This window comes from Muscardinus avellanarius (genome assembly GCF_963383645.1).
Source record: "Muscardinus avellanarius genome assembly, chromosome: 7".
Taxonomy (NCBI): Eukaryota; Metazoa; Chordata; class Mammalia; order Rodentia; family Gliridae; genus Muscardinus; species Muscardinus avellanarius.
The window spans coordinates 10,085,122-10,097,291 of NC_137793.1; the positions used below are offsets into that span (position 1 = coordinate 10,085,122).

General features: G+C 46.4%; 1 protein-coding gene across 3 annotated transcripts in view; it reads left to right on the forward strand.

Moving 5' to 3' along the window:
• CYFIP2 (cytoplasmic FMR1 interacting protein 2) overlaps nt 1–12,170 on the forward strand; it is a gene marked incomplete at both ends in the record, with an annotated part of 114,600 nt that overhangs the window by 52,164 nt on the left and 50,266 nt on the right. For all 3 annotated transcript variants that reach the window (XM_080698485.1, XM_080698483.1, XM_080698484.1), the window contains 4 exons: nt 2,388–2,496; nt 5,038–5,157; nt 9,846–10,045; nt 11,779–11,866. In XM_080698485.1, coding sequence (XP_080554611.1) covers nt 2,388–2,496; nt 5,038–5,157; nt 9,846–10,045; nt 11,779–11,866 — 517 coding nt within the window. The remainder of the gene's footprint in view (nt 1–2,387; nt 2,497–5,037; nt 5,158–9,845; nt 10,046–11,778; nt 11,867–12,170) is intronic.

Below are 12,170 nucleotides of genomic sequence, written 5' to 3' on the forward strand. Positions count from 1 at the left end.
GCTTAGTGAGATCCTGTTTCAAAATAAAGAAGAAAAAATCGGGCTGGGGGGGTGGAGCTCAGAGGTAGAATGTCCCTGGGTTCAATCTCTAAAACCAAAAAATCATAATAATAATTAAACAGTATAGGTGTAGCAAGATTGGGTGTGAATAAAGCAGAGAGGAAGCCTGGGAAGAAGCCCAAGCCAGAGACGCACCAAGCTTTACAGGTTCACTGATATCGCCAGCTTATTCTGGCTTAAAGTCCTATGAATTCCTGGGTTTTAAGAACCTGTGGCGTAATTGGGCATGGCGGCTCAGGCTTGTAGTCCTAGTACTTGGGAGACTGAGACAGGAGGATCTCAGGTTTGTGGCCAGCCTCAGCAACTTAGTGAGACCCTGTTTCAAAATAAAATAGGGCCAGGGGTATAGCTCAGGGACCTGAGTTTATGCTCCAGTACCACAAACACAAAAAAAGAAAGAGAAAACAAAAGAAACAAAAAAGAAAAGAAACCCTGTAATCGTCCAAAAATATCCTCCAAACTCACATTTCCTATGTATTTCTAGTCTTATTAGAAATGCAAACATAAGGGCAGTAATTCCAAGGAGAGCCCCTTTCCACGCTTATTTTTCTTTCTGTGAAAAGTATTAGCTCCACTTGTGCCTCTGAAAGCCAGAATTGCTCTGATATATTTCAAACGGGAGCAGATGTACGGCCCATGCAAGCTGCCGTGTGCTGTATAGAAAGTGGGCAACTCTGAGCCTAAGGCGAGCGTAGGAAGTGTATCCTTAGGATTCAAGAAAGCATAGACACTCCCTGTCACCAAGTCTTCCCTGAAGTGTGAACAGATTGGAAACATTGCGGGTCTGACCCTGACCTGGGCTGCCGGGACAGACCTAATTCTGAACATTTTGACCCAATGTCTGCAGATCTGAACATGTTGACCCAATGTCTACAGAAATAAACTTGAGCTTTTAAACCCTGGACCTTTGTACATTTCATTTATAAAATATTCTCGTCTGAAATAAGACCCTTAGTAAACATCCTTCCCTATCAAATTGGCAATTGGACTTTTTAAAAGGGCGGGTGGCACACACTTGTAATCCTGACATTTGGAGGCTGAGACCGGAGGATGGTGGATAGCCTCAGCTACTCTTTGAGGCTATTCACAACTCAGTGAGGCTCTGTTTCAAAAAAAAAAAAAAAAAAAAAAAAAGACTAAAAAAAGGGCTGGAGGTATAGCTTGGAGGTACAATGCCCCTGGGTCCCATCCCCAGTACTGCAATAAATAAATAAATAAATAAATAAATAAATAAATAAATAAATAAATAATAGTAATGGGAAATTCAGAGAAAGCACAGGATGGAAAGACATCCTAAACAAACAAAAAAAGAGAGCTACAAATGGAGTCCATATTATGTCATTTCCAGTTGTCCAGTAGCCATGTTTTAGAAAGGAAAAAGAAACAGGTAAAATTAACTTAGATCATATATTTGATCTAACTCCGAAATACTATAACAGTGCAATCAGTATAAAAATTATTAAAGAGAAAGATTTCCTTTTTTTTTTTTTAATTTGGAAACAGGGTCCCTTAAACCAGTGCGGCTGGCTTCGAACCTGCACTATCCTCCTGTCTCCGCCTCCCAAGAGCGGGGATTACAAGCGTGTGCCACACCCAGCAGATTTCCTTCTTCATTTGTTCCTTTGCCTTCAAAATATCCTGTGTATTTTATAGCACATTGTATTTGGACCAGCTTCCTTCAAATATTCAATAAGCATGCGTGGCTGGTGGCTACGATGTTGGATGCCAATTTAGATTATGTCTCTTTCTACTTAAAACCTCTAAATGGCTTCCAGTTATGTCTAGAGTACATCTCACCCCTCCCCTGGGCCTCATATGGCCCCATGGGATCCAGCCCCCAGGCTAACATGATAGTTATTTTTGTACTAGACTTTACAGCATACTCTACCCTCTGTCCATACTCGCCATCTTCCCTTTTATCAAACAAACCAAGCTTTTTGTGTCCCTGATCATCTTCTCCAAAGCCTACCATTTTCATCATTCACGTCTCTGTCCCACAAAACCTCTGTAGAGACTTCCCCTGACCTCCTAGCCCCAGAGAATCCCACTTTATGGTTTTCAAGGCACTCATTATTCTGTAATCTGTACCTTAATGTTGAAGATGACAATTGTACACCTAAGTCATACGGTTATTGTGAGAATAAAAGTGAGTGTGTGTGTGTGTGTGTGTGTGTGTGTACGTGTGTGTATTGTCTGGTGAAAAGTAAACACTATATTCAGATACGTAAGATGGCATTCCGTGGTAGATCTGAAGTGGGTGTAGCCGAGCTATGGGGAACCCCTCACCGCCATGCTTACCAGCCCTGTTTAACTCCCGTCCTTTCCAGTGTCCTGCTAGATAAACGTTTTAGAGCTGAGTGCAAGAACTATGGAGTCATCATTCCGTACCCGCCGTCCAACCGCTATGAGACGCTGTTGAAGCAGAGACATGTCCAGGTAGGTGAATGAAAGCTGGGGGAGGCGGGAGTGGGCAGAAGAGAGAGTCATGGAGTGTGGAGGTCAGAAATCAGGACTCGGTGCTGCCTGCCCTGGGAGTAGCCTGGTGTGGAGTTCTGAGCAGAGATGGAACACAGCCTCGGCATCTTAAAAACAAGAACTCCTTTGATGCAAGCTGGAAGCATCTTCAATCGCCTCTAGCTCATTTCTGGCACGTAGCGGCCACCACAGCCTTTGTCCTGCCATGATAGGCTCAGCCTCCCTCTTTCCTTAGCAAGGCTGTGCAGAGATGGCTCCATCCCTGAACAGGGCCTGATACTGGGTAAGTGAAGGATCTCATGTTAAACCAGGGTAGAATTTATGGTTTGTTTATATGGAGTGGTTCTGTTAACATTTGGCCTCAGATGTAGGCGAAATAGCACAGGAGCTAAGACATAATATCCTCCTTTAAAACTTTCAACATAAACCCGGCATGGTGGTGATGGCCCGTAATCATAGCATCTTAATCAGGAGGGTCTCAGGTTCAAAGTCAGCCTTAGCAACTTAGTGAGGTTCTTAGCAACTTAGCAAGACCCTGTTTCACAATAAAAAATAAAAAGGGTTGGAGATATAGCTCAGAGATCGAGGCCCCTGGGTTTAATCCCTACTACAAAAGAAAAAAGGAAAAGAAAAAGACTGTTAATAGAGCCAGACAGACGCCATACGCACACCCCAGTTGCATTTGACCTCTCCCTTCCCTCGCTGTTGGCCAAACTGCTGGCGAAATGGCCTTGATGCTCTATCTCTGTATATTTGTTTTATGGTCTCTGGTCCTTCAAAAAGGACAAAGCGGGGACCAAGAAAATATTAAAAAAATAATGTTTACCTGGGAAGCCCTGACATCCTCGTCTTTGGAGAAATCCAAAGGAAATGAAAAATCCTAACAGAAAAAAGCCCTTTTCACCATGGTTGACTCAAGGGCTCGCGGAGACCTCTGCTTCAGCCACTCAGAAGATCATTGCCATCACAAACAATGCAGCCACACGATGTTAAATACTGGGGTTTTACGTGCACATCAGATGTTCTATGGGGCCCTAGTCAGTAGGCAGAAAATGTATCCTAAGAGGGAAAGAGAAAGAAATAATAGTTAAGAATAATCACTTGGCACCTAGCAAAGTACAGAGCACACAGCAGGTACTTAGTAAATGTTTATCGTTATCTCCACGGCATCTTAATAATGTCCATGTGCATCCCAGTGGAAATTATCTTAAGTTATATTTTCCACCCTTTAATCAGCCCCGCATCCTCTGGCTTTTAAGTTCACTCGCATGGAGGAGCAAAACAGACCCTTGCTGAGGCGGCCGCTGTTCCCTGGTGACGTGAACTGAGCACAGGGAAGATGCGGGGAGAACCTCGGGGCTAAATTTAGGATGTCAGAAGAGGTATTACCAGGCAGCTGGGGCCTGCTCAGAGCTCTTTCTACAGGCTGCATGGATCCTGTTTTGCCTCAACTGAAAAAATATAGAGGGGGGGGGAGACATAATACAATATATATATATATAATCGAGAGTACAGGGAAAGCCAAAAAATAATATAATAACATTTATGATGACTAATATTTGACCATATTTGGACCTCTTTCCCCATCTCATACATATATTTCGCACATATATAGTGAGTGTGAATACATATGTGTGTTAACATATATACTTTTTTCCTAACCATTTGAGAGTAAGTCACAGGTACAACTTTCACCCCTGCATGGCTCAGCCTGTATTTCCTAAGAACAAGGATGCTCTGTTAGAAAATGAAAATTAAAGTCCCATGCTTAGGAAATTCATTTGTGTGTGCACGTGGGGGAGTACGAGGCCTTGAGCCCAGGGGTATTCTACCTCCAAGCTACACCCCCAGACCTTTTTATTTTTGCTTTTGGAAACAGGGTCTCACGAGGCTGCTACCTAGTAAGAGTCTTGCCACCTTGCTAAGGCTGTCCTCGAACCTGTGATCCTCCTGCCTCAGCCTCCCACACACAAGAATTATAGGCATAAGCCACCATACCTGGCTCAGGAAATTTAACAATGCTGTTTTCTACAAACAGCAGCCCCCATTTGTCCCAGTAATGGTTTTTATAATTTTAATCCCATCTGCCCCTCACGCTTTGCGTTTAGTTGTCAGGTGTCTGTGTGCTCTTGAATACACTTTTTTGGTCCATTGTGGTTATTCATCGTGGAGAGGTTCGCGGCGCTGTAAAGCACACGCACACGGCGCTGGCTGTGTTTCCCGCTGCCCGACCTTCAGACATGTACATAGCATTGATTGAATTGTTTCCTTCAGTGGTTCCCCTCTTTCCCTCCCCGCTCCCCTCCCTCTCTCCTACTGGTCTCCCTCCTTACTCACCTGAAGTTCCTCTTGTTTCCTCTTTTCTCTCTCGCTTCCACACATGAAAGAAAACATATGACCCATGACTTCCTAAGACTGGCTGATCTCACTCAGCATCCCATTCTCTAGTCCCACCATCTTCTGCTCCATCTAAAGAAGCTCTCTCTTTCTCCCCGCCACCAGCTCTTGGGTAGATCCATCGACTTGAACAGACTGATCACGCAGCGCATTTCTGCTGCCATGTATAAATCCTTGGACCAAGCCATCAGCCGCTTTGAGAGCGAGGATCTGACCTCCATCGTGGTAAGAGCTGGGCCGGGAAGCTTTCTACTCTTGGATGCTTCAGACTAGAATTCTTGCTTGCTGGGGATTGTTGTTCCTGATTCTGGGCAAGTTCAGGAGAAGTGGTGGGTCTCTTCCCATCTGAACAGAGCAGGGGAGGGAGAGACGGACTTAACAGAGTGAAAATATTCTCACCCTCCTGTTTGACTAGGGAAGAGGGATGGGGAGTGGAGAGGGAGCTCCGCAAGCTTGCTAGAGATGGCCAACCCTCAGGCACAGCTAGCTGTCCTTGGGAGAGGCAGAGCTGAGCATGTGCTTAGCAATCTAAGAGGCTGGAGGAGTCGGCACCATGAGGTCAGCTTCATGGGTGAGCAGTTAACACCAGCATGGCTCTGTGGTAGGTTTATGGCTCTCTGTCACCATCTTGAAATTCTTCACAATTCTTTAATGTGAGCTCCCAAGTATTCATTTTCCACTGTGCCCTGTAGACTCTGAGGTCATTCTTGATGCCCAAGCATGGACCAGGCCTGACCCCTTCTCCTAAGGGGTCTTTGAACTGCTCCCTGTTCAGTCTCTCCAGGAATTCTCTGTCTTGATCCACTATTTGCCGGGCTCTGCACCAACAGAGCGCTGGAGGACGTGTTGAAAAAATGCCCTGGCGACTTTATTCCTGGTCTTGAAGAGGTGAGAGGGCACGAGGCAAGAGAGCCAACTCCCCAAGTGAAACTCAGCTCTTCCTTTTATTGCAGGCTCAGAGTTAAGACTGGGTCATGGACTGTCTCTTGTTAGGGGAGCGTGGAGCATTGTGTTAGAAATGCTTTAGAAGATACATTATTATCTGGCAGTTTTGCAAGGGCAGCACAGAGGTCTTCGGCTCCCTCCTTGGGGCGGACTTTAGCTCTTAATCACAGCAATCAAAAGATGTAGTGACACAGAAGGAAACAGCTTAGATAATGAACGGGGCGTGGAGGTCACTCTCTTCAATTCTCTGAAGAAAGGCAATCTTCTGCCAAAGCAAGCAAAAAGCTCTAAATCCTTGAGCCCATATATTTTAGACTTGGAACAGTTTCCCACAACTACTTTTTAGGCGAACCAAAGGAAGACCCTAATAAGGCAAAAGCAGGTGAGTCGAAGGAATGCAGGAAATTAAATTTGTCACTATTAAAATACCAGAGTCATAACTGTTGTGGTAAGACCCACCGATGCTAAGATCAGCAGGAAGAAACTGAGAAGAATATTGTGTAATTCCTCTTAGTGATATTCCTAGAGGAGAAAAATCTATAGAGAAAGGTAGCGGGGTGGTTGCCAGGAAAAGGGGGGGTTAGTGTCTAGCAGATAGAGAGTTTTATTAGGGCAAGATATCTTTTCAGAGGTGGACAGTGATGGTGACTGCACAGTATTGTGAATGGTCTTAATGCCACAGGCTGTACTATAAAAATGGTACATTTTATACACACGCACATACACATATCTCTTTTTTTATGGTACTGGGGTTCCTGGAAGCCCTTTTACCTTAGGGCTACACTCCCAGACCTATTTTATATTGTTTTTATTTGGAAACAGGGTCTCTTAAGCCAGAACGGCTGGCTTCGAACCTGCGCAATCCTCCTGTCTCTGCCTCCCAAGCGCGGGGATTACAATCGTGCACCACCACGCCCGGCCACATATCTCTTTGTAGTTGAAAAATTACTCAACTCAGAAACCAAAAAAGAACTTTGAGGAAAAGTAAGATATTACATACTCTCAAAACTATCTCCCCCAAGATATTTATGAACCACAAAGGGGAGCAGAGTAACTCTGCAGTGGAGAAATCTGATAGGCACCACCTAACCATGCATGCATCAAGGTCAACATCGCCAGTCCTGAGGTAGGGTCATTGTTGATGTCATGTGCCCTTGGCACAGTGTATGATGTCTGTCTCATTAGGAAAATATCAGATAAACCTAAATCAAGCATCGTGTTCTTTAAAAAAAAAAATCAAGTGAATGACATTTTTTTTCAAAAATGACAGATCATGAAAGGCAAAGAAAAAGTCTGGGAAATGTAGAAATTAGATATGAATGACAACTACATGCCACGTGGAATCTGGGATTGAGTCCCAGAATGGCAAAAGGGTCTTAGTGGAAAAACAGGTGATACCTGAGTAAAGCCAGTCATTCCCTTAGTAATATTCTATCAAAGTTAGTTTCCTGTGTTGGATAATGGTATGATAGTTTGGCAAGATAGGAATGTTGAGGATATACAGGTTATGATATTTTACAATTTCAAAGTCTAAACGAGTTTATAGGGTTGGTTTGTTTGTTTGTTTGTTTGTTTGTTTGTTTAAGGGAACATAGTGGTAAAAACAAACTAAGAACTAGAACCCCTGAGGCAGACAGGCCAAGTGTGCCAGGCCTGGCCTGGCCACCTACTAGCCAGTGATATTGGGCAAGTTTTCTATCTTCTCCAAACCCATTTCCTCATCTCAAAAGTGGAGAAAATATTAGAATTCACCTCGGGTTATTAAGGAGATCTGGAAAGAATTTGGCATATTTTCTAGTGTTTAGTAAACAATAAGTAGTAGCTTATTAAAAAGAGAAGTGGCACACGCTTGTAATCCCAGTACCTGGGAGGCTGAGACAAGGAGGATCACAGGCTCATAGCAGCCTCAGCTACTTAGTGAGGCCCTACACAACTTAGTGAGACCCTGTTTCAAAATAAAGAATAAAAAATAGGGCTGGGGGTGTAGCTTGGAGGTAGAATGGCCCTGGGTTCACTCTCAAGTACTGCAAAAATAGAAAAAGAAAGGAAGAAAGAAAGAAAGAAAGAAAGAAAGAAAGAAAGAAAGAAAGAGAGAGAGAGAAATAAAGAGAAATAAAGAAAAGTAAAAGCTGGGCATGGGGTGCACGCTTTTTTTTCTTTTTTTTTTTTTTTTGGTGGTACTGGGGTTCCTGGAAGCCCTTCTACCTCTGGGCTACACTCCCAGACCTATTTTTATATTTTTATTTTAGAAACAGGGTCTCCTAAGCCAGCGCGCGCGGCTGGCTTTGAACCTGGCGATCCTCCTGTCTCAGCCTCCCAAGCGCGGGGATTACAAGCGTGCGCCACCACGCCCGGCGGTGCACGCTTTTAACCCTAGTCCTTAAGAGGCTGAGACACTGAGACAAGAGGATCACAGGTTTGAAGACAACTGCAGTGACTTAGTGAGACCCTGTTTCTAAATTTAAAATAAAATAGGTCTGGAGGTATAGCCCAATGTAGGAGGGCCCTGAGTTCCATCCCACTACTGTCAAAATAAATAAATAAATAAATAAATAAATAAATAAGGCATGGTCAACCTGAAAACTCATTGTTGAGAGGGAGGGAAAGGGGAAAGTGGGGCGGGCATCAAGCACTGTCTGAATGTATGCCATTTCCAATATGATCCACATAAAAATTAAAAAGAGAGAGGAAAAGAGGAAGAAAAGCATCACTATAATCCGATCCTTGAACAGGGAGTTTTCAGCAGGACTCTGTAGCAGGACTCACCCCAGTCCTCTACTTGAGTCACGTCAAGAAACTATATAATAGGACATGTTTTGCAAGAAAGTCATTTATTTGGTCACCTGTATTTTGAGAAGTAGTTTTTCTTTGTTTATGCCAAGATGCCACAGCATGTTTTACTAGAAAATCATTTGTTGGGCCACCTGTATTTTGGAAAATAGTTTTTCTTTGTTTATACCAAGTTTTTGGCAGTGACTTTTTCCAAGTGGTGGGAGTGTGTGTGTGTGTGTGTGTGTGTGTGTGTGTGTGTGTGTGTCCCCGTGTCCATCCATAACCTCTTCTGACCCTCTCGAGTGGGAGTTTGGGTGTGTGTGTGTGTGTGTGTGTGTGTGTGTGTGTGTGTCCATGACCTGTTCCGACCCGTCAAGAGGCACTGAATGTTCTCTTCACTGGGAACGAAGTCGGAACAAGCAGTCAAAACCCTTGTTTATCAGGTGAGGCTGCAGCTCCCCCAGAACACCGCTGGTGGCCTGGGAATGGCTGGAACAGGGTCCTCAGGGGCACTCTCCTGGGTCAGGACCAGTAACGAATGGAGGAATGTGCCCTTCCCTCCACCGTCCAAACTCCAGCCCGAGTTGGAGAAGCGGCTGGGTTCTCAGCCAAGAGAAGTTGCATAGACTTGGGGGGCTGGTCGCTCTGGTTTTATACAGCTGAGCACACTGGCAAGGTCTGATGCTGAAGTTGAAAATGGGCACCTGCTGGCTGAGTTTTGCATGGGCCGCGTGGTGTATTTGAAATGTGGAGCCAATGTCTCACATCCAGAAGAATCCAGATTAAAACGCCAGCGCCGGCACCTCAGGCTGGCTCAGAGGGCGCCAAGTGGCGGACATGACCACTCGTGCCCTTAGCTGGGCCAGAAGCAGAGCACTGGTGGCATGCTGGAGCCCTGGGTGTGACCTCCCAGGCCGAGCTGTACCTGAGCTCCCAAGCCCAGTATTTCCTACCTGCCCAAGGTCACCTTCAGCCTGAACAACCTTTCCTTCTTTTAAGCTATTCTTGTTGGTTGATTTTTTTTTTTTTTTATCATGGTGTTGAAAAAGCTGACTAAAAACACTTGTCGCAGTGTGGTTTGGCAATTCTGCCCCCTCCTCAGAAGGGACCGTCCTCTCCTGCAGCCCCAGGGTCCCTGGACCTCACGCGGGAGCTGGGTCCGTGATGTGGCACTCACCCGGTTGTCTCCCTGGCAGGAACTGGAGTGGCTGCTGGAAATCAATCGGCTCACGCACCGGCTGCTCTGTAAGCACATGACGCTGGACAGCTTCGACGCCATGTTCCGGGAAGCCAATCACAACGTGTCGGCCCCCTACGGCCGCATCACCCTGCACGTCTTCTGGGAGCTGAACTTTGACTTCCTCCCCAACTACTGCTACAATGGGTCCACCAACCGGTAAGGGAGGCCCTGTGCCAAGCGGGGCGGGGGTCCCGGTGCTCGCCCACTAACCTGTGCTAGTTGGGCCCAGAAATGTGTCTCTCACAGCCCCTCTTGGGTTGCATGCTGGGGGAGAAGATGTCCCGGATGAGCATGCGCACGTTATCCAATCACTGTAGATGTCCTGCGGCAGGGACTAAGGGCCTTGGAGCAACACGGCCCAGGGCAGCGGCAGTGTGTACCCTGGGGAAGTAATGCTGTAGTCATGATGCAGAGGATGTATGGGCTAGCATGGAGCAGTGGAGGAGGATTCCAGGCAAAGTAACCGAGGAGTTGAGAAGGTGGCCTGGTTCCCCAAGTGGAGTAGAAGATGGTGCTCTGAAAGATAAAACAATCATCCCAGTCCTTGCGAAGTTGAGACAGGAGGATCAGAGGTTCACGGCCAGCCTCGGCAACTTAGGCCCTTAGGAACTAAGACTGTTTCCGAATATAAAGTTAAATAGGGGTGGGGATATACCTCAGAGGTAGAATGCCCTGATCCATTCACCCATACCACCAAAAAAATAAAATAAAATAAATAAAGCCCGATGCAGGAGGATGTAGGAGGGAGCAAGAAGGAATATACCTTGATGACTCCGTAGGCCAGATTAAGGTCCTGCATTTGTGTACCTGGAAGAGTTTGAGGAAGGGTTCTGCTGTGATCACACTGGGCATTCGTAAGGCCAGCCGCATGTCTGGACGTGTGCGTGCAAGATACATTCACATGCAGAGCACGTACATTCATGACCGTGGTCCTTGCTTTTCACAAGTCACACACAGCCCTAGACCGGGCACTGGGACAGACAACACCTGGCACCGGCATCCCCACAGAGCAGGTGGAACAGTTAACCCCGTGTCCACGCACAAAACAAGTACCAAAAGATGTGCAAAGATGCACACCTGCAGGTCCTCTCGGTACCCTGGGGCCTGGCTCAGGGTTGTGTTAGATGAATTTGTGTTGAATGAATGGAAATGTGGCAAGAATCCACAAACACGCCTGAGTTTACTATACTGACTGAGACAGACTTCCAGTTCTATGAAGGTTTAGGATTTGGGGTGCACTTGAGCAGCAAATGTCGGCCCAGGACACAGATGCATCTAGTTTCTACTTGCTGTTGTACAGCCCATAAGCTGAGAATGGTATTGACATCTGAGGATGCTCAGGAGGAAAAATCCGAAGAATAATAATACTCAGTGGCACATGAGAATTGCTGGGTGTCCATGGGTGGGATGGGACCCCACGGAGCTCACTCGTCTGCTGTTGTCTGCAGGTGCTTGCTCGGCAGCAGAGCTGTGAACTGGCAGCTTAGGCCATCTGGCTTGCATGACTTCAAATTCTACTCTGTAGAAAGAGTTTGCTGATCCCACCTCTTGACACCAAAATGGAGTTGGAGGGAGCCCAGAGAAGGCCATTGCAGGCCCAGCCCACTCTGACTTCTTACTCACTACCCCCCAAGCAGCAACAAGCCTGAATGGAGCCTGGGATTCAGGCCTGCAAGTTCTCCCTTTTACAGAAAGGATAGAGAAGAAGGGAGTAAATGTTGAATGAGAGGCTGCCCAGGGAGTTTGTACCTTTGTAAACAGCCACCCAGAACCTGTGCGGTCGTGCCAGTGTGAACCTTCACGGGATCAAGGAGGCTCCCGCTGTCTTGTATCTCATGAAGGCCATGGCCAGGACCCTGTTGACCCCTTCCCTGTCTCTTTCATTCTAGTTTTGTCCGAACCGCCATTCCTTTCACCCAAGAGCCTCAGCGCGATAAACCCGCCAATGTCCAGCCTTACTACCTCTATGGGTCCAAGGTAAGTGGTCCTGCCCTGCCCTACCCATGAATAGGTGAGTTAGAAAAAGCAGATAGAAAATCCAGGGGCCTACAGGTCAAGGGGCCACAGCGAGATCAGGCAGAAACCACTGCGAGTGTTTATGTTCATCTTTATTCATGCACGGCGAGCAGGGCTGGGGAGGACGCAGAGCTTGGGGCTGGGCCGGTTCTGTGAGGGGTGGCAGGGAGGGCAGCTCCGGGCTTCTCTCCTTGGCGCCCCATGCCTCTCAGCTCATTCACTGTAATACTGTCGGGTGATTCTGGGATTTTGTGCTCCGGGGCTT